Source organism: Hyla sarda, chromosome 13 (genome assembly GCF_029499605.1).
Source record: "Hyla sarda isolate aHylSar1 chromosome 13, aHylSar1.hap1, whole genome shotgun sequence".
NCBI classification, from domain to species: Eukaryota; Metazoa; Chordata; class Amphibia; order Anura; family Hylidae; genus Hyla; species Hyla sarda.
In genome coordinates this window covers 13,473,048-13,499,381 of record NC_079201.1, presented here as the reverse complement: position 1 = coordinate 13,499,381, position 26,334 = coordinate 13,473,048, and the positions used below count along the sequence as shown (strand labels likewise).

At 43.4% G+C, this 26,334-nt stretch overlaps 2 protein-coding genes across 10 annotated transcripts in view; one reads left to right on the top strand and one right to left on the bottom strand.

The window, feature by feature from the left end:
• TNNC2 (troponin C2, fast skeletal type) overlaps positions 1–6,437 on the bottom strand; it is a 72,943-nt gene extending 66,506 nt beyond the window's left edge. The window contains exon 1 of the mRNA XM_056549777.1: positions 6,251–6,437. The gene's annotated coding sequence lies outside the window, so the exon portion shown is untranslated. The remainder of the gene's footprint in view (positions 1–6,250) is intronic.
• The window catches only part of SNX21 (sorting nexin family member 21), a 120,414-nt gene extending 94,322 nt beyond the window's left edge, over positions 1–26,092 (top strand). For 6 of the 9 annotated variants that reach the window (XM_056549759.1, XM_056549757.1, XM_056549762.1 and 3 more), the window contains 3 exons: positions 12,997–13,183; positions 18,788–18,942; positions 24,528–26,092. In XM_056549759.1, the coding sequence (XP_056405734.1) occupies positions 12,997–13,183; positions 18,788–18,942; positions 24,528–25,214 (1,029 nt within the window). In that variant the 3' untranslated portion in view covers positions 25,215–26,092. Of the gene's footprint in view, positions 1–5,511; positions 5,585–6,495; positions 6,563–9,360; positions 9,630–12,996; positions 13,184–18,787; positions 18,943–24,527 lie in introns of those variants that run through there. The other 3 variants (XM_056549763.1, XM_056549760.1, XM_056549764.1) reach the window with 3 other exon arrangements.
• The last annotated feature ends 242 nt before the right edge of the window (positions 26,093–26,334 follow it).

Genomic DNA, 26,334 nt, shown 5'->3' with positions numbered 1-26,334 from the left:
TCTATATTTGGCGCTATTTTGGCACAAGTGTCCTTTTTTGCACCTTTTGGTTTACACATTTCTGCTGATTTGGAGTTGCAATGCATTGATTTTGGCAATACACATAATATGGACGGGTTTTATGAACCTTTGTGAAAAAGGCGCAAAACCACCAAAAAGGCGCAAAACTGCCAAAAACCTACCCCAGCCCAGATTTAGCTTAGCTTTTTGATGTATGTGAAGAGTTAAATTTCAGAAAATGTTTACCTGCAGAAAATGTAACAAATGCTCTGTGACCATTTAAGAACGCTTAGAGCCTGCACTGGGAGCCTATGATGTCATAGCCCCACCCCCTCATGAAGTCACGCTCCGCCCCCTCAATGCAAGTCTATGGGAGGGGGCGTGACAGGGAGTGGGTAATGCAGTAGACTACAGCTGCTGCATAGCCCAGTAAAACTGGATTTCTTACAACACACACCACAGCTGCTGCAGAACCCAGTAAGGCTGGAATTCTCATAATACACACTGCAGCTGCTGCAGAACCCACTAAGACTGGATTCCTTATAATAAACACTACAGCTGCTATAGAACCCATTAAGGCATGATTCCATATAATACACACTACAGCTGCTGCAGAACCTAGTAAGGCTGGATTCCTTATAATAAACACTACAGCTGCTATAGAACCCATTAAGGCATGATTCCATATAATACACACTACAGCTGCTGCAGAACCTAGTAAGGCTGGATTCCTTATAATACTACAGTAAGGCTTTATTCCTTTTAAAATTCACACTACAGCTGCTGCAGAACCTAGTAAGGCTGGATTCCTTATAATACTGCAGTAAGGCTTTATTCCTTTTAAAATTCACACTACAGCTGCTGCAGAACCCAGTAAGACTTGATTTGTTATATACACACTGCAGCTGCTGCAGAACCTAGTAAGGCTGGATTCCTTATAATATTACATTAAGGCTTTATTCCTTTAAAAATTCACACTACAGCTGCTGCAGAACCCAGTAAGGCTTGATTCCTTATAAGGGTATGTTCACACTACGGAATTCCCGTGGAATTCCGCGGTGTGAACTTAACATTAATGTGAATGGGTCTCCGCGAGACCCGTTCACACTGCGGAATTTCAGCGGCGGACAATTGCACTGCTGAAATTGTTCCGCTCAAAGTAAGAACATGTTCATTCTTTGCGCGGAAGTCTGCGAGTACTGCATAGCCGTCAATGGTGACGGCTCAGTGCCACGTGGTCCTTCCGAGGCCGCCGGCTGCCAGTCTGAATCTCCGCTCGCTGAATTCAGCGAGCGGAGATTCCATTCACACTCTGTAGTGTGAACATACCCTAATACACATTTCAGCTGCTGCAGAACCCAGTAAGGCTTGATTCCTTATATACACACTGCAGCTTCTGCAGAACCCAGTAAGACTTGATTCCTTATAATACACACTACTGCTGCTACAGAACCCAGTAAGGCTTGATTCCTTATAATACACACTACAGCTGCTGCAGAACCCAGTAAGACTTGATTCCTTATAATACACACTACAGCTGCTGCAGAACCCAGTAAGGCTTGGTTCCTTATAGACACACTGCAGCTGCTGCAGAACCCAGTAAGACTTGATTCCTTATAATACACACTACTGCTGCTGCAGAACCCAGTAAGGCTTGATTCCTTATATACAAACTGCAGCTGCTGCAGAACCCAGTAAGACTTGATTCCTTATAATACACACTACTGCTGCTGCAGAACCCAGTAAGGCTGGATTTCTCAAAAAAAGATAAATAAACAAGACAAATATATTAGAGTTGGTTCAGACTGTAGAATGAATGCTCCTACAGAAAGGGTATCTGTCATTGAGAGCTTAGAGACGCAATGGCACCCTGGTTGGTACGTGCGACACCCAGCAGATAGGGGGGTCCTCTGCTCTTTTAGGCAGAACTGAGGAATGCCAACAGGGATCTTGCATGTTCTTCAGACGCCTGTGCCCATGGATGCCATACACCAGTGGTCTCCAAACTGTGGACCTCCAGATGTTGCGAAACTACAGCTCCCTTCATGCCCGGAGAGCCGTAGGTCCACAGTTTGGATACCACTTCCATCTGTATGATAATGTTACAAAAAAGAAGGTTGCAGCAGCATTCTTGGTCAAAAAACCGTGCAACCTTCTTTTTTGTATACTCTGAATTTGCCACAGCAGCGTGCACCCGTATATTAGGTAGTTGTGCTGGCTATTTTTCTTTTTGTTTTTACAGTATAATAATGTTGGCAGACACCTGAGCCCCATTCCAACGTTCCTACGTTACGTCTTACGACATCATAGCCTATTTATTCCACTTCACCGTCATTGTCCTGGCGCCGTTGCTATCTCCTCATCGCCCCAACACTACCCGGGTACAAAATCGAAAAGGGGACATAGAAACCTTAATCCTCCCCCAGTGCTCCGCTCAGTGGCCTAGAGAAATGTATAGCTAAAAGGGTACAGCTGCTGTCATGGGAGAAGCTGACAGATGGCGACAAATGGCTGCTTGGAGTATTAATAGACATTCCAAGGAAGTGCCGGCCAAGCAGACTCAGCCCGATTCCTAAATATGGAAGCACAAGCTGAAGTTGGGGGAAGAGAACGAAAACAGAGTCCTGAAAACTAGAGTGAGCGATCCCCCCCCCAACCGTATGCGTCAGCCTCCTCATAAGTGACGTCCGCACTACATTTAGCCACATTATGGCCCCTCCGTATTTCTAGAACTGGCTCGAAATTGAACTGTCCCGTTCCATGGGGGGCTCCCGTAGTAATAGGTTCAGGGCCGGCTCTACCTTTAGGCAAAATAGGCAGCCGCCTAGAGCGCCCTCTTCATGGGGGAGGCACCGCTCTGCCTGCCGAAAGAAAGTTAGACAATCAGCATCTGAACCATTGGCTCAGCCAGCAGCTGAGGAGGAGGTTTGTTACAGTGTGTCACCCCAGTAGTAGACTAATTATATGAGGAAGGGGCTTGTTACAGTATGTCACCCCAGTAGTAAGGTGGGGTGTGTCAAAAGCCATGCCAGTGGGTGGAGTCAAGGGGGCGGAAAAATTTGCTTTTGCCTAGGGTGTAAAAAATCCTTGCACCAGCCGTGGATAGGGCTCCACTACTTTAAAACGTGTTCCCCTATATGCAGGTGTCTGATTGCAGGTGGACCCATGTGTACAGAGCCCTGCTTGTCCTCAGTGTACAGAGCCCTGCTTGTCCTCAGTGTACGGAGCCCTGCTTGTCCTCAGTGTACAGAATCCTGCTTGTCCTCAGTGTACAGAGCCCTGCTTGTCCTCAGTATACAGAGCCCTGCTTGTCCTCAGTGTACGGAGCCCTGCTTGTCCTCAGTGTACGGAGCCCTGCTTGTCCTCAGTGTACAGAGCCCCGCTTGTCCTCAGTGTACAGAGCCCTGCTTGTCCTCAGTGTACAGAGCCCTGCTTGTCCTCAGTGTACAGAGCCCTGCTTGTTCTCAGTATACAGAGCCCTGCTTATCCTCAGTATACAGAGCCCTGCTTGTCCTCAGTGCACAGAGCCCTGCTTGTCCTCAGTGCACAGAGCCCTGCTTGTCCTCAGTGTACAGAACCCTGCTTGTCCTCAGTGTACAGAGCCCTGCTTGTCCTCAGTATACAGAGCCCTGCTTGTCCTCAGTGTACGGAGCCCTGCTTGTCCTCAGTGTACAGAACCCTGCTTGTCCTCAGTATACAGAGACCTGCTTGTCCTCAGTGTACGGAGCCCTGCTTGTCCTCAGTGTACAGAGCCCCGCTTGTCCTCAGTGTACGGAGCCCCGCTTGTCCTCAGTGTACGGAGCCCCGCTTGTCCTCAGTGTACAGAGCCCCGCTTGTCCTCAGTGTACAGAGCCCCGCTTGTCCTCAGTGTACAGAGCCCCGCTTGTCCTCAGTGTACAGAGCCCCGCTTGTCCTCAGTATACAGAGCCCTGCTTGTCCTCAGTATACAGAGCCCTGCTTATCCTCAGTATACAGAGCCCTGCTTGTCCTCAGTGCACAGAGCCCTGCTTGTCCTCAGTGCACAGAACCCTGCTTGTCCTCAGTGTACAGAGCCCTGCTTGTCCTCAGTATACAGAGCCCTGCTTGTCTTCAGTGTACAGAGCCCTGCTTGTCCTCAGTATACAGAGACCTGCTTGTCCTCAGTATACAGAGCCCCGCTTGTCCTCAGTGCACAGAACCCCGCTTGTCCTCAGTGTACAGAGCCCTGCTTGTCCTCAGTGTACAGAGCCCCGCTTGTCCTCAGTGTACAGAGATCTGCTTGTCCTCAGTGTACAGAGCCCTGCTTGTCCTCAGTGTACAGAGCCCTGCTTGTCCTCAGTGTACAGAGCCATGCTTGTCCTCAGTGTACAGAGCCCTGCTTGTCCTCAGTATACAGAGCCCTGCTTATCCTCAGTATACAGAGCCCTGCTTGTCCTCAGTGCACAGAGCCCTGCTTGTCCTCAGTGTACAGAACCCTGCTTGTCCTCAGTGTACAGAGCCCTGCTTGTCCTCAGTATACAGAGTCCTGCTTGTCCTCAGTGTACAGAGCCCCGCTTGTCCTCAGTATACAGAACCCCGCTCTTCCTCAGTGTACAGAGCCCCGCTCTTCCTCAGTGTACAGAGCCCCGCTTGTCCTCAGTGTACAGAGCCCCGCTTGTCCTCGGTGTACAGAGCCCTGCTTGTCCTCGGTGTACAGAGCCCTGCTTGTCCTCGGTGTACAGAGCCCTGCTTGTCCTCTGTGTACAGAGCCTCACTTGTCCTCTGTGTACAGAGCCTCGCTTGTCCTCAGTGTACAGAGCCCTGCTTCTCAGTGTACAGAGCCCTGCTTGTTATCGGTGTACAGAGCCCTGCTTGTTATCGGTGTACAGAGCCCTGCTTGTCCTCGGTGTACAGAGCCCTGCTTGTCCTCGGTGCACAGAGCCCTGCTTGTCCTCGGTGTACAGAGCCCTGATTGTCCTCAGTGTACAGAGCCCCGCTTGTCCTCAGTGTACAGAGCCCAGCTTGTCCTCAGTGTACAGAGCCCCGCTTGTCCTCAGTGTACAGAGCCCAGCTTGTCCTCAGTGTACAGAGCCCTGCTTGTCCTCAGTGTACAGAGCCCTGCTTGTCCTTAGTGTACAGAGCCCTGCTTGTCCTGCCCCCCAATATTCTGTGCCACCACGTCCCTCATGATCTGCCCTGCCCCCAATATTCTGTGCCACCACGTCCCTCATGATCTGCCCTGCCCCCAATATTCTGTGCCACCACGTCCCTCATGATCTGCCCTGCCCCCAATATTCTGTGCCACCACGTCCCTCATGATCCGCCCTGCCCCCCAATATTCTGTGCCACCACGTCCCTCATGATCTGCCCTGCCCCCAATATTCTGTGCCACCACGCCCCTCATGATCCGCCCTGCCCTCAATAATCAGGCAATAAATTATAGATTGAAATGCGTCATTTTGTGTTTTTTTTTTCTTCTTTTGCACAGTCCTGAAACCACTTTGTTTGTACCCGTCACATTCTCCATGGATAAAGCCGCCATATTAGACACCGTCAACCTCGCCGCTGGATCCGAATTGTCTGTATCCTATAATAACAATACACAACTTGTCCTGCACGAAAAAATGTATTAGATGAATCTTCAAAGGCGAATAAATAATAGGCATGTCAGGAAACAGTTAAAGGGGTACTCCCCTGGAAAACATTTTTTTTTAAATCAACTGGTGCCAGAAAGTTGAACAGATTTGTAAATTACTTCTATTAAAAAATCTTAATCCTTCCAATAATTATCAGCTGCTGAAGTTGAGTTGTCGTTTTCTGTCTGGCCACAGTGCTCTCTGCTGACATCTCTGCTTGTCTTGGGAACTGCACAGAGTAGAAGAGGTTTGCTATGGGGATTTGCTTCTAAACTGGGCGGTTCCCGAGACAGGTATCATCAGAGAGCACTTAGACAGAAAAGAACAACTCAACTTCAGCTGCTCATAAGTACTGAAAGGATTAAGATTTTTTAATAGAAGTCATTTACAAATCTGTTTAACTTTCTGGACCCAGTTGATATATAAAAAAGAAGTTTTTTCCTGGATAACCCCTTTAACTACGACACGACTAACGTAAAGTGACTCTGATGGAACGTATTCCGGTTTTGGTGAGATATGAATAATACTAAGGGTAATTTTTTTTATAGCGCCCACATATTCCGCAGCGGTGTATGTTGTACACAGCAGAACAGGCATTTCTGGTCGGGTTTATTACTCATATACCGGATTGCATAAACAGATACTGCGGTAATTACGGTAATTATGGCTGTAGTCTCCTCACAGCACGATGTATCGCTCAATGTGGGAACGTTCCATTATGCGGAGGAGGAGGGGGGAGTTGTCACAATCTTACACCCCTGCGTCCCTGAGAGTCTCACAGTCCACAGCTCAGTACCGTCCGTGCTCCTATTTATAAACACTACAGAGTCGTCTCCTGACCCCCCCGGAGGACGTAGTGGACACCGGAAGCGGAAGTTCTGGAATAGACCCCCCCCCCTATTCCCATAGGAGTGGAAGAGTAAGTACAGTGAATACGGGGCTTCAAGAAGGGGCAGCGGGGGCGGCAGGTAGGTGGCGCTGTGGTTAATAGGGGGGTTCATAGGGATGACTGCTGGGCTTGTAGACGCTTTACGGCTTTTGCTGCTTAAAATTGTGGGGACCCTAAAGGGGGTCAGGGGTTCTTTAAGGAAATGTGTACAAACAATTAGTGGTCTTTAGTCTGTGGCTGTCAGGGCATGCTGGGAGTTGTAGTTTTGCAATAGCCGTAAAGGCACAGGATGGGGGAATGTTGCCTTCAGCTGTCAGGGCATGCTGGGAGTTGTAGTTTTGCAATAGCCGTAAAGGCACAGGATGGGGGAATGTTGCCTTCAGCTGTCAGGGCATGCTGGGAGTTGTAGTTTTGCAATAGCCGGGGAGGCGCGGGATAGGGAACTATTAAAGGGGTACTCCGGTGAAAAACAATTGTTTTCAAATCAACCGGTGCCATAAAGTAACACAGATTTGTAAATTACTTCTATAAAAAAATAATTTAATAAATTTAAAATTTAAAAAAAAATTTAAATACATAAAAAAATAAATTTTAAATAATAAAACACATAAAAACTATACCGTACATAATGTGAACTGACACTTAACGAGGTAAAGTCGCTTCGGCAAATCAACTGGTGCCAGAAAGTTATACAGATTTGTAAATTACTTCTATATAAAAAAAAACTTAATCCTTCCAGTACTTATCAGCTGCTCTATGCTCCACAGGAAGTTGTGTAGTTCTTTCCAGTCAGAACACACTATTTTCTTCTGACACCTCTGTCCATGTCAGGAACTGTCCAGAGTAGGAGCAAATCCCCATAGCAAACCTCTCCTGCTCCGGACAGTTCCTGACATGGACAGAGGTGTCAGCAGAGAGCACTGTGGTCAGACTGGAAAGAACAACTCAACTTCAGCATCTGATAAGTACTGGTAGGATTAAGATTTTTATATAGAAGTCATTTACAAATCTCTTTAACTTTCTGGCACCAGTTGATTTGCCGAAGCGACTCTACCTCGTTAAGTGTCAGTTCACATTATGTATAGTTTTGATGTGTTTTATTATTTATTTTTTAATTTTATTTATTTAAATTCAATGTATTTATTGTGGGAAGTTATTTGACCTATAATCACAATTGAGGAGCTTTAGGAAGATTTAGCACGCCGTGTTTTGAACGTTGAATTGCTTTACTGCACTTCTTCCCCATTTTTTTACGTTTTGGCTTCTTCTTCTGCTTTTTTTTTTTCCTCCCCCCCCAAATAATAAAAAATTAAATTGTGGCAAAAATGACACTTTTTTTTTAAATTTTTTTATTATTATTTTTTGTTTACTATGATTTGCACAATGCATTTTTACCAGTGTTGGGATAGTCACGAAAAAAAAATAAAAAACAGGAGCTTATACTGTGCATAAGCCTTTATGCCAGTGTTTCCCAACCAGGGTGCCTCCAGCTGTTGCAAAACTACAACTCCCAGCATGCCCGGACAGCCAAAGGCTGTCCGGGCATGCTGGGAGTTGTAGTTTTGCAACAGCTGGAATCACTGCTGTTACGCACATGGATACACATATACACTTGTGCATCTGAGATTGGACGTGGCGGTGCGGATGGTTGAGCGCCCCCTATGGACACGTTTTTATGTCAACAAGTCCCGGTGCATTGCAGTGGATTGCAATTTGCCATAGAATGTAATGTGTGACCATCGGTTACTGCGGGGGCTGGGGGAGGGGGGGGGTGCGAGTGTCACGTGACATATTTAATGCACCAGGTATAATGTCCCGATCCTGGATCACTATATCAGTTCAGGTCATTGGGCCCATACTCGGCCCGAGACTTCTTGCTATTGTACGAAGATATATATATGTGTGTATATATATATATATATATATATGTGTGTGTATGTATATAAATTAATAATATTAATTAGTAATTAATTGTTAATTAATTTAATTATTAATTAATTAGTATATATAAATTAAATATATATATATATATATATATATATATATATATAATTGCAGTCTGGAATCTGAATTTCCGCGGCAAATCTGTTGTGTGCATAGAATTTTATTGTAAACAATGGGACTCTGCTGCAACGGAATTTCCAGGCTATGTTTAATAATAATAATAATAATAATAATAATAATAATAATAATAATAATAATAATAACTAACAATAATAATAACTAACAATAATAATAATAAATTAATAAATAATTCAATTATTATTACTACTACTACTACCTGTACCCCTTTGGATGGACATTGAATTAAAGGGGGTACTTAGGTGGAAACCTTTTTTTATTTATTTTTTTATTTATTTATTTTTTTTAAATGAACTGGTGCCAGAAAGTTAAACAGATTTGTAAATGACTTCTATTAAAAAATCTTTACCCTTCCAGTACTTATTAGCAGCTGTATGCTACAGAGGAAATTCTTTTCTTTTGGAATTTCTTTTTTGTCTTGTCCACAGTGCTCTCTGCTGACACCTGATGCCCGTATCAAGGAACTGTCCGGAGCAGGAGAAAATCCTCATAGCAAACCTATTCTGCTCTGGACGGTTCCTGACACGGACAGAGGTGTCAGCAGAGAGCACTGTGGACAAGACAAAAAAAGAAATTCGAAAAGAAAAGAATTTCCTCTGTAGCATACAGCTGCTAATAAGTACAGGAAGGATTAAGATTTTTTAATAGAAGTCATTTACAAATCTGTTTAACTTAGCACCAGTTAATAAAAAAAAAAAAAAAGTTTTCCACCGGAGTACCCCTTTTAAATTCCGGCGTGTGAATGGGACCTCGTAGTAATAAACTCCGGGTGGCGCTTTTATGAGTGGTCTCCCCTGTTTGGAGCATTGGGGGGTCCCAGCAGCCATCTTCTCCACCCTCAGTGTTAGTCGGATATGATCCTGATTGTGTAATCACCCCGAGCGCCGGAGCATCCTGTTTATTCTCCATTATGTGCGGAGTGATCCACCGAAAATGATGACCTAGTCGGGACGTCTCCCGACCTCACACTGGAATCTGTCGCTGACATTCCTGCTCCGCCCGCCGCTCACTACAACACATACTCAGCTAATTGACGTGTATAGAAGCCTTCGCCACATAGTCAGGTATTTAAAGGGAAACTCTGCCAGCACTTAGTTTCCACAGTGTGATGACTTATTCAGGAGTCCTCTGATACCGATGAGGATGATGAGGTCGCTGGGTTTTCCTGCGTTTGTAGTTGCCAGTCTATCCTCTCCTGGGCATCCGGAAATTCCGTTTTGCTGTTCCTCTGTTATTGCTCCTGGAAACGTTTATTGACCACTTAGTATGTACACTGTATCTTCTAGGCTGGGTTCACACTACATTAGTGCTTAAAGGGGTACTCTGCCCCTCTACATCTAAAGGAGAGGGGATAAGATGTCTGATCACGGGGGGTCCTGCCGCAGAGGACCCCTGCGCTCTCCCTGCTGCACCCGGCATTCGTTTAGAGCGTCGGGTGCAGCGTCGGAGGCCCGTGACATCATGGCCACACCCCCTCAATGGAAGTCTATGGAAGGGGGCGTGACGGCCGTAGACTTGCATAGAGGGGGCATGGCCGTGATGTCAGGAGTGGGGCTTCACTGTGATGTCACGAGCCTCCGCATCGCCAATCATCTGGCACGGAGCGGAGTTCGTTCCATGCATCGGATGTCTGGGATGCCACAGCCGGAGCCATAATGGAGAGCAGAGCGCATAATCACTAGGTGCGGCCCATTGAAATAAATGGCATCCACTGCTCTTCACTGCATTATACATTTTCAGCGGATGCGTCTGACTGAAGCACCAATGTAATGCTTCCAAATATTTTAAAACACCTGTGCGATGTTAAGGCTCTTTGTACCCCTTGTTACGTTCCTTGAAGGGTGTAGTTTGCCAAATTGTGTGCCATGTGTGTTTTTTTTTTTTTTTTTGCTGTTCTAGGTTACAAGTTTTGGGGGGCTTTCAGTCCAGTCACAAAACTGTTTGGCGTCACAAAAATTGGAGTTGCATTCTGTTTGTGTTCCCTTTTATTTTTTTTGAGCAGTGTAGTTACAGCCTATGTCCGCGGTGCATTGCGGCCCATGCCATGTCCGTGGTACATTACAGCCTATGTCCGTGGTGCATTACAGCCTATGTCCATGGTGCATTACAGCCTATGTCCATGGTGCATTACAGCCTATGTCCATGGTACATTACAGCCTATGTCCATGGTGCATTACAGCCTATGTCCATGGTGCATTACAGCCTATGTCCATGGTGCATTGCAGCCTATGTCCATGGTGCATTGCAGCCTATGTCCATGGTGCATTGCAGCCTATGTCCGTGGTGCATTGCAGCCTATGTCCGTGGTGCATTGCAGCCTATGTCCGTGGTGCATTGCAGCCTATGTCCGTGGTGCATTGCAGCCTATGTCCGTGGTGCATTGCAGCCTATGTCCGTGGTGCATTACAGCCTATGTCCGTGGTGCATTACAGCCTATGTCCGTGGTGCATTACAGCCTATGTCCGTGGTGCATTACAGCCTATGTCCATGGTGCATTACAGCCTATGTCCATGGTACATTACAGCCTATGTCCATGGTGCATTGCAGCCTATGTCCATGGTGCATTGCAGCCTATGTCCATGGTACATTACAGCCTATGTCCATGGTGCATTACAGCCTATGTCCATGGTGCATTACAGCCCGGCTTCACCCATAGTGATTACATGAACATAGGTAACGATTGCGGTAACGTTCCTCTTCTCTTTCAGTAGTTATTTCTGCCGGTTTGGTCTCATTCTATACTTGGCGCGGCCGGACGGCCCATCACATGCTTGATGCTATTTCTGTGACCGTTCCATCTGTGTTTCCCTCATTCTATGTAGATGCCACATGAGACCACAGGCATTCTCTAGCTGAAGTAGGAAGGGATTAGATGACGGGTGCTGCCGCCATCTCTGGTGGGTCCAATGATTATGGCCGTCTGGGCGGGAGGCCTCCGATCCCGTCTGGTTTACCTTGTAAAAGGTGTCGCTTTCTAATACCTGGGGAATAAAGTGCTGGTTTCCCTCAATCCAGGTAGTAGAAGATTTTACTAGGCAATTACTTATTTAGTTTTGATTGCTTAGTCTGGTGTGACTAAATACACCCTAAGTGAAAAATAATAATAGTAATTTTATATTATTTATTATTATTGATTTTATTATTAATTATTATGATTATTAAAATATAAAATGACTATTTATTTTATTATTTATTATAAATATATATTTTTTATAACTTATTATCAATAAGGAAAAAAGAATAAAAAAAAAATTACAAATTATTTAAAAATAATAATAATAATAAAAAATGAAATAAATTAATAAATCATTTTGGGACAGCCCTTTATTAGGTGACTTAGGCCTTGTTCACACTGTCGCTGGTCTCTGTCCCCTTTAGGGTCCATTCAGATCCTTTGCACAACGGACTCCGCCGGGTTCTGCCAATTCCCATGGACTGAAATCGCGTAATGTCCAACATTAAAGAGGAAAAGATTTGTAAATTATTTCTATATAAAAATCTTAATCCTTCCAGTACTTATCAGCTGCTGTATGCTCCTGATGAAGTTGTGTAGTTCTTTAAAGTCTGACCACAGTGCTCTCTGCTGACACCTCTGTCCGTATCAGGAACTGTCCAGAGTAGAAGTAAATCCCAGTAGTAAACCTCTCCTGCTCTGGACAGTTCCTGACATAGACAGAGGTGTCAGCAGAGAGCACTGTGGTCAGACATTAATTAGGAGTCAATAGGGAAATCTGAAACCCATTTTATTTACTTTTATTTTTATATATTTTTTATTTATTTATTTATTTATTTATTTTTCAGCTCAGGAGCGTTTTTTATTTTTTTATTTTATTTTTTTTAAATCGAAAGAGTCACATAACTTTTAATGAGGTAAAAAAAAGCCTATGCTAATACACCCAATTTTGGGAAGAAACGCCACAGAAACATCAGCATGTAGTAAATATCAAACACATCAGAATAATTACTTATTTACATTTGAGACAAGTTGTAAAATGTCCCCAAAATATTACAGGATTTTGAGGTCGCAATCTGGTCTTCCGAAAATCGAGAAGTGGAATCTGATTGGTTTTTCGTGGGTAACTGCTCCGCTTCTCCTTTACAGAAATTGTGATAGGTTTCCTCTTTTTCGTGTTTTTACTTCTTTTCTGTGAGTGAGAGGAAACCCTTATCTAAATGGGGAATAGTTTCATATCTATGGTGCCTCCAGCTGTTGCAAAACTACAACTCCCAGCATGCCCGGACAGCCTTTGGCTGTCCGGGCATGCTGGGAGTTGTAGTTTTGCAACAGCTGGGGGCACTCTGTTTGGGGAAACACCGATTTAGAGACTGTCAGTGTACATTGTAACAAACCTCAGCTCTGTGTAGTCAATTACAGTAACCTAGAGAAATAAGATCTCTTGTAACTGAAGATTATTTCTTATGTCCTTATAGATGGCGTCCAAGCTTTTTCGTCGCTTCCGTGCCTCTACGCTGAGACGGCAGAGAGGTCCTGGACCTCCAGAAGAACCCCCAGAGATTGCGGAGCTGGTGGATGACGCGGATGGACTATCTGTGCGCCTGAGCGGGACCCTCAGTCTGAGTGAAGACAGTCTTGGCTCTGAGGAGAGTGATTCAACTGGTACGAGAGAAAAAATTGATGGTGTTTTTTTTATTTATTTTTTGTGTGTGCAACATTGTGTATGAGTGTGCAATGCTTTCCTGCCATTTGTGTTTTTGTGTGTGCAGCATTGTGTATGAGTGTACAATGCTTTCCTGCCATTTGTGTTTTTGTGTGTGCAGCATTGTGTATGAGTGTACAATGCTTTCCTGCCATTTGTGTATTTTATCTTTTGTGTGTGCAGCATTGTGTATGAGTGTACAATGCTTTCCTGCCATTTGTGTATTTTATCTTTTGTGTGTGCAGCATTGTGTATGAGTGTACAATGCTTTCCTGCCATTTGTATATTTTATCTTTTGTGTGCGCAGCATTGTGTATGAGTGTACAATGCTTTCCTGCCATTTGTGTATTTTATCTTTTGTGTGTGCAGCATTGTGTATGAGTGTACAATGCTTTCCTGCCATTTGTGTATTTTATCTTTTGTGTGTGCAGCATTGTGTATGAGTGTACAATGCTTTCCTGCCATTTGTATATTTTATCTTTTGTGTGCGCAGCATTGTGTATGAGTGTACAATGCTTTCCTGCCATTTGTGTATTTTATCTTTTGTGTGTGCAGCATTGTGTATGAGTGTACACTGCTTTCCTGCCATTTGTATATTTTATCTTTTGTGTGTGCAGCATTGTGTATGAGTGTACAATGCTTTCCTGCCATTTGTATATTTTATCTGTGTGTGCAGCATTGTGTATGGGTGTACAATGCTTTCCTGCCATTTGTATATTTTATCTTTTGTGTGTGCAGCATTGTGTATGAGTGTACAATGCTTTCCTGCCATTTGTATATTTTATCTTTTGTGTGTGCAGCATTGTGTATGAGTGTACAATGCTTTCCTGCCATTTGTATATTTTATCTTTTGTGTGTGCAGCATTGTGTATGAGTGTACAATGCTTTCCTGCCATTTGTATATTTTATCTTTTGTGTGTGCAGCATTGTGTATGAGTGTACAATGCTTTCCTGCCATTTGTATATTTTATCTTTTGTGTGCGCAGCATTGTGTATGGGTGTATGATGCTTTCCTGCCATTTGTATATTTTATCTTTTGTGTGTGCAGCATTGTGTATGAGTGTACAATGCTTTCCTGCCATTTGTGTATTTTATCTTTTGTGTGCGCAGCATTGTGTATGGGTGTATGATACTTTCCTGCCATTTGTATATTTTATCTTTTGTGTGTGCAGCATTGTGTATGGGTTTACAATGCTTTCCTGCCATCTGTTTAATTGTGTTTTTATGTTTGTGTGTGCAGCATTGTGTATGGGCGTATGATGCTTTCCCGCCATTTGTATATTTTATCTTTTGTGTGCGCAGCATTGTGTATGGGTGTATGATGCTTTCCCGCCATTTGTATATTTTATCTTTTGTGTGCGCAGCATTGTGTATGGGTGTATGATGCTTTCCCGCCATTTGTATATTTTATCTTTTGTGTGCGCAGCATTGTGTATGGGTGTATGATGCTTTCCCGCCATTTGTATATTTTATCTTTTGTGTGCGCAGCATTGTGTATGGGTGTATGATGCTTTCCTGCCATTTGTGTATTTTATCTTTTGTGTGTGCAGCATTGTGTATGAGTGTACAATGCTTTCCTGCCATTTGTATATTTTATCTTTTGTGTGTGCAGCATTGTGTATGAGTGTACAATGCTTTCCTGCCATTTGTATATTTTATCTTTTGTGTGTGCAGCATTGTGTATGAGTGTACAATGCTTTCCTGCCATTTGTGTATTTTATCTTTTGTGTGTGCAGCATTGTGTATGGATGTATGATGCTTTCCTGCCATTTGTATATTTTATCTTTTGTGTGCGCAGCATTGTGTATGGGTGTATGATGCTTTCCTGCCATTTGTATATTTTATCTGTGTGTGCAGCATTGTGTATGGGTGTACACTGCTTTCCTGCCATTTGTATATTTTATCTTTGTGTGTGCAGCATTGTGTATGGGTGTACACTGCTTTCCTGCCATTTGTATATTTTATCTGTGTGCGCAGCATTGTGTATGGGTGTATGATGCTTTCCTGCCATTTGTATATTTTATCTTTTGTGTGTGCAGCATTGTGTATGAGTGTACAATGCTTTCCTGCCATTTGTATATTTTATCTTTTGTGTGTGCAGCATTGTGTATGAGTGTACAATGCTTTCCTGCCATTTGTATATTTTATCTTTTGTGTGTGCAGCATTGTGTATGAGTGTACAATGCTTTCCTGCCATTTGTGTATTTTATCTTTTGTGTGTGCAGCATTGTGTATGAGTGTACAATGCTTTCCTGCCATTTGTGTATTTTATCTTTTGTGTGCGCAGCATTGTGTATGGGTGTATGATACTTTCCTGCCATTTGTATATTTTATCTTTTGTGTGTGCAGCATTGTGTATGAGTGTACAATGCTTTCCTGCCATTTGTATATTTTATCTTTTGTGTGTGCAGCATTGTGTATGGGTTTACAATGCTTTCCTGCCATCTGTTTAATTGTGTTTTTATGTTTGTGTGTGCAGCATTGTGTATGGGCGTATGATGCTTTCCCGCCATTTGTATATTTTATCTTTTGTGTGCGCAGCATTGTGTATGGGTGTATGATGCTTTCCCGCCATTTGTATATTTTATCTTTTGTGTGCGCAGCATTGTGTATGGGTGTATGATGCTTTCCCGCCATTTGTATATTTTATCTTTTGTGTGCGCAGCATTGTGTATGGGTGTATGATGCTTTCCCGCCATTTGTATATTTTATCTTTTGTGTGCGCAGCATTGTGTATGGGTGTATGATGCTTTCCTGCCATTTGTGTATTTTATCTTTTGTGTGTGCAGCATTGTGTATGAGTGTACAATGCTTTCCTGCCATTTGTATATTTTATCTTTTGTGTGTGCAGCATTGTGTATGAGTGTACAATGCTTTCCTGCCATTTGTATATTTTATCTTTTGTGTGTGCAGCATTGTGTATGAGTGTACAATGCTTTCCTGCCATTTGTGTATTTTATCTTTTGTGTGTGCAGCATTGTGTATGGATGTATGATGCTTTCCTGCCATTTGTATATTTTATCTTTTGTGTGCGCAGCATTGTGTATGGGTGTATGATGCTTTCCTGCCATTTGTATATTTTATCTGTGTGTGCAGCATTGTGTATGGGTGTACACTGCTTTCCTGCCATTTGTATATTTTATCTTTGTGTGTGCAGCATTGTGTATGGGTGTACACTGCTTTCCTGCCATTTGTATATTTTATCTGTGTGCGCAGCATTGTGTATGGGTGTATGATGCTTTCCTGCCATTTGTATATTTTGTCTTTGTGTGCGCAGCATTGTGTATGGGTGTATGATGCTTTCCTGCCATTTGTATATTTTGTCTTTGTGTGCGCAGCATTGTGTATGGGCGTATGATGCTTTCCTGCCATTTGTATATTTTATCTTTTGTGTGCGCAGCATTGTGTATGGGTGTATGATGCTTTCCTGCCATTTGTATATTTTATCTTTGTGTGTGCAGCATTGTGTATGGGTATACACTGCTTTCCTGCCATTTGTATATTTTATCTTTGTGTGCGCAGCATTGTGTATGGGTGTATGATGCTTTCCTTCCATTTGAATATTTTATCTTTGTGTGCGCAGCATTGTGTATGGGCGTATGATGCTTTCCTGCCATTTGTATATTTTATCTGTGTGCGCAGCATTGTGTATGGGTGTACACTGCTTTCCTTCCATTTGTATATTTTATCTTTGTGTGTGCAGCATTGTGTATGGGTGTACACTGCTTTCCTGCCATTTGTATATTTTATCTTTGTGTGTGCAGCATTGTGTATGGGTGTATGATGCTTTCCTGCCATTTGTATATTTTCTTTTGTGTGCGCAGCATTGTGTATGGGTGCATGATGCTTTCCTGCCATTTGTATATTTTGTCTTTGTGTGCGCAGCATTGTGTATGGGTGTATGATGCTTTCCTGCCATTTGTATATTTTATCTTTGTGTGCGCAGCATTGTGTATGGGTGTATGATGCTTTCCTGCCATTTGTATATTTTATCTTTGTGTGCGCAGCATTGTGTATGGGTGTATGATGCTTTCCTGCCATTTGTATATTTTATCTTTGTGTGTGCAGCATTGTGTATGGGTGTATGATGCTTTCCTTCCATTTGTATATTTTATCTTTTGTGTGCGCAGCATTGTGTATGGGCGCATGATGCTTTCCTGCCATTTGTATATTTTGTCTTTGTGTGCGCAGCATTGTGTATGGGTGTATGATGCTTTCCTTCCATTTGTATATTTTATCTTTTGTGTGCGCAGCATTGTGTATGGGTGTATGATGCTTTCCTGCCATTTGTATATTTTCTTTTGTGTGCGCAGCATTGTGTATGGGTGTATGATGCTTTCCTGCCATTTGTATATTTTATCTTTTGTGTGCGCAGCATTGTGTATGGGTGTACAATGCTTTCCTGCCATTTGTATATTTTATCTGTGTGTGCGCAGCATTGTGTATGGGTTTACAATGCTTTCCTGCCATTTGTATATTTTATCTGTGTGTGCGCAGCATTGTGTATGGGTGTATGATGCTTTCCTGCCATTTGTATATTTTATCTGTGTGCGCAGCATTGTGTATGGGTGTACACTGCTTTCCTTCCATTTGTATATTTTATCTTTGTGTGTGCAGCATTGTGTATGGGTGTACACTGCTTTCCTTCCATTTGTATATTTTATCTTTTGTGTGCGCAGCATTGTGTATGGGTTTACAATGCTTTCCTGCCATTTGTATATTTTATCTGTGTGTGCGCAGCATTGTGTATGGGTGTATGATGCTTTCCTGCCATTTGTATATTTTATCTGTGTGCGCAGCATTGTGTATGGGTGTACACTGCTTTCCTTCCATTTGTATATTTTATCTTTGTGTGCGCAGCATTGTGTATGTGTGTAGACTGCTTTCCTGCCATTTGTATATTTTATCTTTGTGTGCGCAGCATTGTGTATGGGTGTATGATGCTTTCCTGCCATTTGTATATTTTATCTTTTGTGTGCGCAGCGTTGTGTATGATGCTTTCCTGCCATTTGTATATTTTATCGTCTGTGTGCGCAGCATTGTGTATGGGTGTATGATGCTTTCCTTCCATTTGTATATTTTATCTTTTGTGTGCGCAGCATTGTGTATGGGTGTATGATGCTTTCCTGCCATTTGTATATTTTATCTTTTGTGTGCGCAGCATTGTGTATGATGCTTTCCTGCCATTTGTATATGTTATCGTCTGTGTGCGCAGCATTGTGTATGGGTGTATGATGCTTTCCTTCCATTTGTATATTTTATCTTTTGTGTGCGCAGCATTGTGTATGGGTGTATGATGCTTTCCTGCCATTTGTATATTTTATCTTTTGTGTGCGCAGCATTGTGTATGATGCTTTCCTGCCATTTGTATATTTTATCTTTTGTGTGCGCAGCATTGTGTATGATGCTTTCCTGCCATTTGTATATTTTATCGTCTGTGTGCGCAGCATTGTGTATGGGTGTATGATGCTTTCCTGCCATTTGTATATTTTATCTGTGTGTGCGCAGCATTGTGTATGATGCTTTCCTGCCATTTCTGACACCTCATTGTATTTTTCTTGCAGAAAGCAGATGCATAGAAGAACTGAACAGCAGTTCCCTCCTAACACAGCAACTCAGAGAGATGTGGGCCAGTACACGGGGTCATAGTCTTCCCGTCAGACTGACCTTTGAGGTGACAGAGGCCAATGTGGTAAAGGACGTCCATGCCAAGTATGTGGTAAGTACACTGTGTGTAGATGTAAGTCCAAGTATCCATTATTAAAAAAAAAGGATAATTTTCCATCATATTCTTTCCAACAACAGCATCACTCCTGTCCTAAGGTTACATGTGGTATTACAGCCGGGCACTACTATCAGATCTGTTCTGCCATTTTTAGTACGGTAATGGAAGATTGGCTTCGAGGAGACCTGGCTCACGGCGCTGATCGACCAAACAGATATGTTGACTTAAAAGAGGATTTATTGACCAGAATGCAACGCGTTTCGCTGCGCATGCGCAGCGAAACGCGTTGCATTCTGGTCAATAAATCTTCTTTTTAAGTCAACATACCTGTTTGGTCGATCAGCGCCGTGAGCCGGGTCTCCTCGAAGCCAATCTTCCATTACTGTACTTACTCCGGAGGGCAGCAGACGACCTACTTTATGTACCCGTTCCATTGTTATATAGGTGTCTACACAACCACCCAGGGTGAGCAGTTCATTTATATACTAATCTCACTATCTGGGTCCAAACAATATTATTCTGTCGAGCGCTTACTTACCTATTAGCACTGGTCACATGACTAGAGCTCTGCTTGGGACCAATGAAGTGGGTTGGTCACTGGTAATTTTTCTCCTAATTTCGTCCTTTCTATTTACACTATACTTTATTCATCCCCTCATCTCTATCCATACAGTGTAGACTTTAAAGGGTAGCTCCAACCATCCCTTTTTTTCCCCTCTCTGTCCCTGCCTATTTCCCATCTATCCCTAACCTCTTCCCTGCCTAATTTATTTTTTATTTTTACTATATTAAAAATGCAGTTTTGTCTGCCTGGCAGTGTGCTCACTACCAGGCAGACTTCCCCAGCAGGCACCACGTCACTGATGCCTGCTGGGAGGGGGACTTCCGCCCTTAGTTCATCTACACACGGTGCCTCCAGCTGTTTCACCACAACAACTCCCAGCTTGCCCTGACATCTATTGGCTGTCAGGGCATGCTGAGAGTTGTAGTGGGGAAAAACTGGAGGCACCCTGTGTTAAAAACAATACATGGCCGCGGCGCAACCTGAACCCCGCTACCCCTCCCCTGAAACCCGCTACCCAAACACCCCACCCCCCAGTGGTGACGGTCAGGACAGCAGCGACTGGATGCCAGGAGACGGGTCGGCGTGCAAGGCCAGGGAGCATGGGAGCCATTGCGCGCTTCTTCTGTTCTCAGCGCTTGCCGAGTCGAAATTCAGTAGTGACGTCATTGCCGAATGTATTCGGCCACTAGGAGGGCGACCCCTAGTGGCCGAATTTAAAAGTGATTTTAAACTGTTTTAAAATCACTTTTTTTAATGAAAGTATATTAGAGATATGTTGTAGGACTTAAGTACAACATATCCATTTTTTTTTTATTTCAGGACCGTGCCCATTTAAATGGAATGGGGACGAGTTCACTGTGGTCCTTATCAGCGGTGGTCCCTAGAATTATACATTTATTATATCCTGTGAGTAGTTGATTTATTTGTAGGAATACCCCTATAACATAAACATAGGAATCTCTAATAGGGTCTCTGAAAATGTTTTTGTAAAGGAGACCTCCCCCTTCATCCAGTGGAGACTCCTACATCAGTCCTAAGAAAATCCCAATAGCAAGAAGATGCATCCGGCTTAAAAATGTATAGCAACGTGTTAGTCTGCCTTGTACTATTAAAGGGGTACTCCGGTGGAAAACTATTTGTTTTTGTTTTTTTATCAACTGGTGCCAGAAAGTTAAACAGATTTGAAACTTCTATTAAAAAAAAAAATATTAATCCTTCCAGTACTTATTAGCTGCTGAATACTACAGAGGAAATTGTTTTCTTTTTGGAACACAGTGCTCTCTGCTGACATCACGAGCACAGTGCTCTCTGCTGACATCTCTGTCCATTTTAAGAACTGTCCAGAGTAGGAGAAAAATCCCCATAGAAAACATATGCTGCTCTGGACAGTTCCTAAAATGGACAGAGATGTCAGCAGCGAGCACTGTGCTCATGATGTCAGCAGAGAGCTCTGTGTTCCAAAAAGAAAACCATTTCCTCTGTTGTATTCAGCAGCTAATAAGTACTGGAAGGATTAAGATTTTTTAATAGAAGTAATTTACAAATCTGTTTTAACTTTCTGGCACCAGTTGATTTAAAAAAAAAAAAATAAATAAATAAATACATTTCCACCGGAGTACCCCTTTTAAGTGTAATATTGATTGTTGCAAAACTACAACTCCCAGCATGCCCGGACAGCCTTCGGCTGTCCGGGCATGCTGGAAGTTGTAGTTTTGCAACAGCTGGAGGCACCCTGGATGTAATAGACTGTAGTAAGCTCTACAAAAAAAAACGTTTTCCACCGGTGTATCCCTTTAATGCCGCACAGAAGTCCACATGGCAGATGCATGCGTCAGATGGCAAAGTCACCGGTGTAGTCAGAGCCTTAGAGCTGCTTTCTAATATTAGTCATTGGGTAGTCAGTAGTAATTGGGGATGTCCCGATACTGGGATCTGGATCAGCGCAAACACTTGTACAAAAGTCCCCGATACCCGTCCACATACCTGACGACTATTTAAAAAAAATATATATATATACCGGTGTGTGTGTGTATATATATATATATATATATATATATATATATATATATATATATATATATATATCCCTATCACCTTCCCTACGCTCCCGCGCCGAGGCCTCTTCATTTGCGCCATTATTTGAAGTGGTGCACGACCTTCCGCGCGATGACGTCTTTTCATTCCGCTCACAGGCAGAGGTCCTGCACCACAAAGGGTGCATTCTCATCACAATTTTGCTATAAGGTTCCCGTATACAGTTTTGTTTTTAAAAAAAAAACGTATACAACCATGTAGAAAACCTTTTACGTTGACCACCCATCCAAAAATGTACACAACAAGATGTCTACGATTGTGTAAAGGTTTGTCACGTGTACGTTTAATTGCGGTGCACAAAACCGTTGTTACGGCCGGTTCACACTACGGGTGCCGGATCCGGTTGGGAGGAGGGAAAACCGTCCGCTCCCGTATCCCAGCCGGAACCCCATTCATTTCAACAAGCCGACCGGAGTCAAACGGTGACTCCGGTCGGCTCATTTGTGCCCCGTATGCGGTTTTCCCGCCGGACCTAAAACTGTGGTATACCACAGTTTTAGGTCCGGTTAGAGAACCAAATACGGGGCACAAATGAGCCGACCGGAGTCACCGTTTGACTCCGGTCGGCTCGTTGAAATGAATGGGGTTCCGGCTGGGATACGGGAGCGGACGGTTTTCCCTCCTCCCAACCGGATCCGGCACCCGTAGTGTGAACCGGCCGTAACAACGGTTTTGTGTCCAGTTTCTTGTTTTTCTGTTTTGTGTCCATAATAAAAACTGTATACAGTTAATGGAAACCGTATTGAGCACATGATTGCATACAGTTTTGTCAGTTTTTGAGGGATAAGTTTTCCAAAACAGTATGGCAAAATCTTGAGGTGAAAGTAGACTAAGGGTACGTTCACACGCGCGGATTTTTTAGCGGGTTTTCCGCTGCATATTTAAAAGGGGGCGGGCTCTTCTCGTCTGCCCGCAGCAGATTTTCCGCGGCGGAATTTACGCTGTGGAAAATCCGCCACAGTCCCTACCGACTTCAATGGGGCTTGCGGCGGATTTTCTGCAGTGTACATTCCGCCGCGGAAAATCGGCTGCGGACAGCCGAGAAGAGCCCGCCCACTTTCAAATATGCAGCGGAAAACCCGCAAAAAAAATTGCGCGTGTGAATGTACCCTAACACAGCGAAGGATGGAAAGTCCTCAGGACGGGAGTGGAGGGAAGGTGTGATGCTTTTATTTTTTTTAATTTTCCTTTGGAGGGGACTTATTGGAGGCTTCTACCTAATAGGAGGTTTTCTACCTACCTATTGGCGGTTTCTACCTAATAGGGGGGTTACTTACCTATCATTTGGGGGCTTTTACCAAATAGGGAGGATTCCCTGACTACCTATCTTCTAGGGGCTTCTACCTTATAGGGGGGATTCCCTACCTAACTGCTGGGGCCTTCTACCTAATTGGGGGGAGGTAGTTGCCTACCTACTGGATGCTTTTACCTAATAAAAGGGGGTTACCTACCTACTGAGGGGTCCTACCTAATCTTAATGGGGTACTCCACTGGAAACATTTTTATGAAATCAATTAAATTACTTCTATTTAAAAAAAAATAATAATCTTAATCCTTCCAGTACTTATTAGCTGCAAGGAAATTATTTTCTTTTTGAATTTCTTTTCAGTCTGACCACAGCGCTCTCTGCTGACACCTCTGTCCATGTCAGGAACTTGTCCAGAGCAGTATAGGTTTGCTATGGGGATTTTCTCCTGCTCTGGATAGTTCCTGACATGGACAGAGGTGTCAGCAGAGAGCACTGTGGTCAGGCAGAAAGGAAATTCAAAAAGAAAAGAACTTCCTGTGGAGCATACAGCAGCTAAGTACTGGAAGGGTTAAGAATTTTTTTTTTTTTTTTTTTTAATAGAAGTAATTTACAAATCGAATAACTAAAGAAAACGTAGGTGCACTCGCCGCAGAGCTGAGACTGTCGCGTCTAGATGTCCGGTGTCGGGTAGCCAGGTCACGGCATAGGCGCTGGTATCGTATGGTGCTCGAAGGCTACGCCGGTAGTTTCGCATGTAAGTTCGTGCTTTCTCTGGCCTCGCCGGAATTTACTAATCTGTTTAACTTTCTGGCACCAGTTGATTTTAAAAGAATATGTTTTCCAGAGGAGTACCCCTTTAATTATCCTAATTATCAATCAGTAAGGGCCTCATCTTCGACTTTCACCTATGGTCTAGACCAGTGGTCTCCAACCTGCGGACCTCCAGATGTTGCAAAACTACAACTCCCAGCATGCCCGGACAGCCAACGGCTGTCCGGGCATGCTGGGAGTTGTAGTTTTGCAACATCTGGAGGTCCGCAGGTTGGAGACCACTGGTCTAGAGCCACCTCTGCTGTCACATGACAAAAAAATAAAAATTATAATGTTAGTATTTGGTATTTGTGAGTACTAGAATAAGATTGGTATGTGTGTGTGTGTGTGTATATATATATATGTGTGTGTGTGTGTGTATATATATATATGTGTGTGTGTGTGTGTATATATATATATGTGTGTGTGTGTGTATATATATATATATATATATATATGTGTGTGTATATATATATATATATATATATATGTGTGTGTGTGTGTATGTATATATATATATATGTGTGTGTGTGTATATATATATATATATATATATATATATATGTGTGTGTGTGTGTATGTATATATATATATATATGTATGTGTGTGTGTGTATATATATGTGTGTGTATGTATATATATATATATGTGTGTGTGTGTGTGTGTGTATGTATATATATATATATAAATCTTTTTCCAGTACTGACTAATTTATTATTATTATTATTATTATTATTATTTTATTTTTTTTTTACACAAAATGGTATCTGGACATAGTCGTGGAGGTCATCTGTAACATAATACGAGAAATGAAACGTACGCGGTTTCTTATTTTTTTTGTAACTCTTCTCTCCTCCCTAGGTGTACACCATCTACCTTCTGCACTCGGGGCAGTTTGACCCTTCCCCCGCCTTCATCACCTGCCGCTACTCCGATCTGGAACGCCTGAGAAAAACCCTGAGCTCCCGCTATCCCGATGAAATGAGTTCCGTCTCCTTCCCTCACAAGCGCCTGCACAAGAACTTCACCGCCCAAACCATAGCGAAGCGCAGTCGCGCCTTTGAACAGTTCCTCTGCTACGTCTCCTCGGTGCCCGCCCTGAGACAGTCTGCAGAGTTCCTCGGATTCTTCTACCTGCGCGACATGCAGAAGGCGCAACATCTTACGTGCACGAGTTTGTATCAGTTGGCGCTACCCTTGTGGATGAACTGTTGGCGGCTGCAGGAGAAGCTGTGCCCCGCGGGGCCCTCCGCTCACAGACTGCTCGTACTTGCCGGATTGGTGGTTTGCCACCAGGAGATGGATTCGCTGCCGGACGCACAGGCCTTCAGTGAACGCGCTATTTCGCTTTTTCAGGATTCGCAAGAGAACGCGCCTTTTCTCGTTTCCTTCCTACACGCTCACATACAGTTATCGTGGCGGGTGGGGGTAGACAAGAGAAGTTCGGAAGCCACGTTACTACGGCTGCAGGAAGCTGGACATGCCACGCACAACGCTCCCTCGCTGAAGGAGGTTCTCATCAGAGAGACAGACCGGGCGACTACGTAGAGGTGGCCATATTAGACCAGTATTGCCCAACCAGGGTGCCTCCAGCTGTTGCAAAACTACAACTCCCGGCATACTTGGCTGCCTGACTCCTCTTTTGCTTCTGATTCTGAAGAAAAATCCAAGATGGCCATAAGCACATGTACAAAAGCTCCTCCTTCCCCAAATGGTCACTGCTCAATTTGCTTGTGCAGTCTGCCATCTACTGGACACTTCATGAAATTGCAGAATACCCAAGACAATAATAATATAATTACAGAATAAAGAAAGGTTATAGGTCAGTGTTTCCTAACCAGTGTGGCATCAGCTGCTGCAAAACTACAACCCCTAGCATGCCCAGACAGCCTTCGGCTGTCTGGGCATGCTGGGAGTTGTAGTTTTGCAACAGCTGGAGGCACCTTGGTTGGGAAACAGTGGCCTAGACCAACTGCTTTAGTGCTGCACGTTGCCAGGAAGCACAAAGGAGGATTGTATGAACACAGTGACCAATGTAAATGTTCATACAAGCAGACAGACAAGGAACACTCCGATTATACTCCAAATAATCAAAGAAAAGCAGTTTATTTAGTTACTCACCGGATCTAGTTGTACGACGCATTTCAAGTACCTGAGTAAGGGTCCGCAATGGCCTGGAAACGCGTCAATTTTTTTAAACAAATTTTATATTGACCATATTGCGTCTTTTTGCTAAATGTACATAGGCATCTTTAGCCAAAAGGAACAAAGCATTTGCACTGCATGCCTTATCACAGAAGAGGGCGCCACTTTTGCACACTCCAAGTATTAAAGGGGTACTCCTGTAGATTTTTTTTTTTTTTTTTATTAATCTTTAAAAGGGGTACTCCGTTAGAAAACCATTTTTTTTTTTTAAATCAACTGGTGCCAGAAAGTTAAACAGATTTGTAAATGACTTCTATTAAAAAAATCTTTACCCTTCCAGTACTTTTTAGCAGCTGTATGCTACAGAGGAAATTCTTTTCTTTTTTGAATTTCTTTTTTTGTCTTGTCCACAGTGCTCTCTGCTGACACCTCTGTCCGTGTCTGGAACTGTCCAGTGCAATGGGGATTTTCTCCTGCTCGAGACAGTTCCTGATATGCGCATCAGGTGTCAGCAGAGAGCACT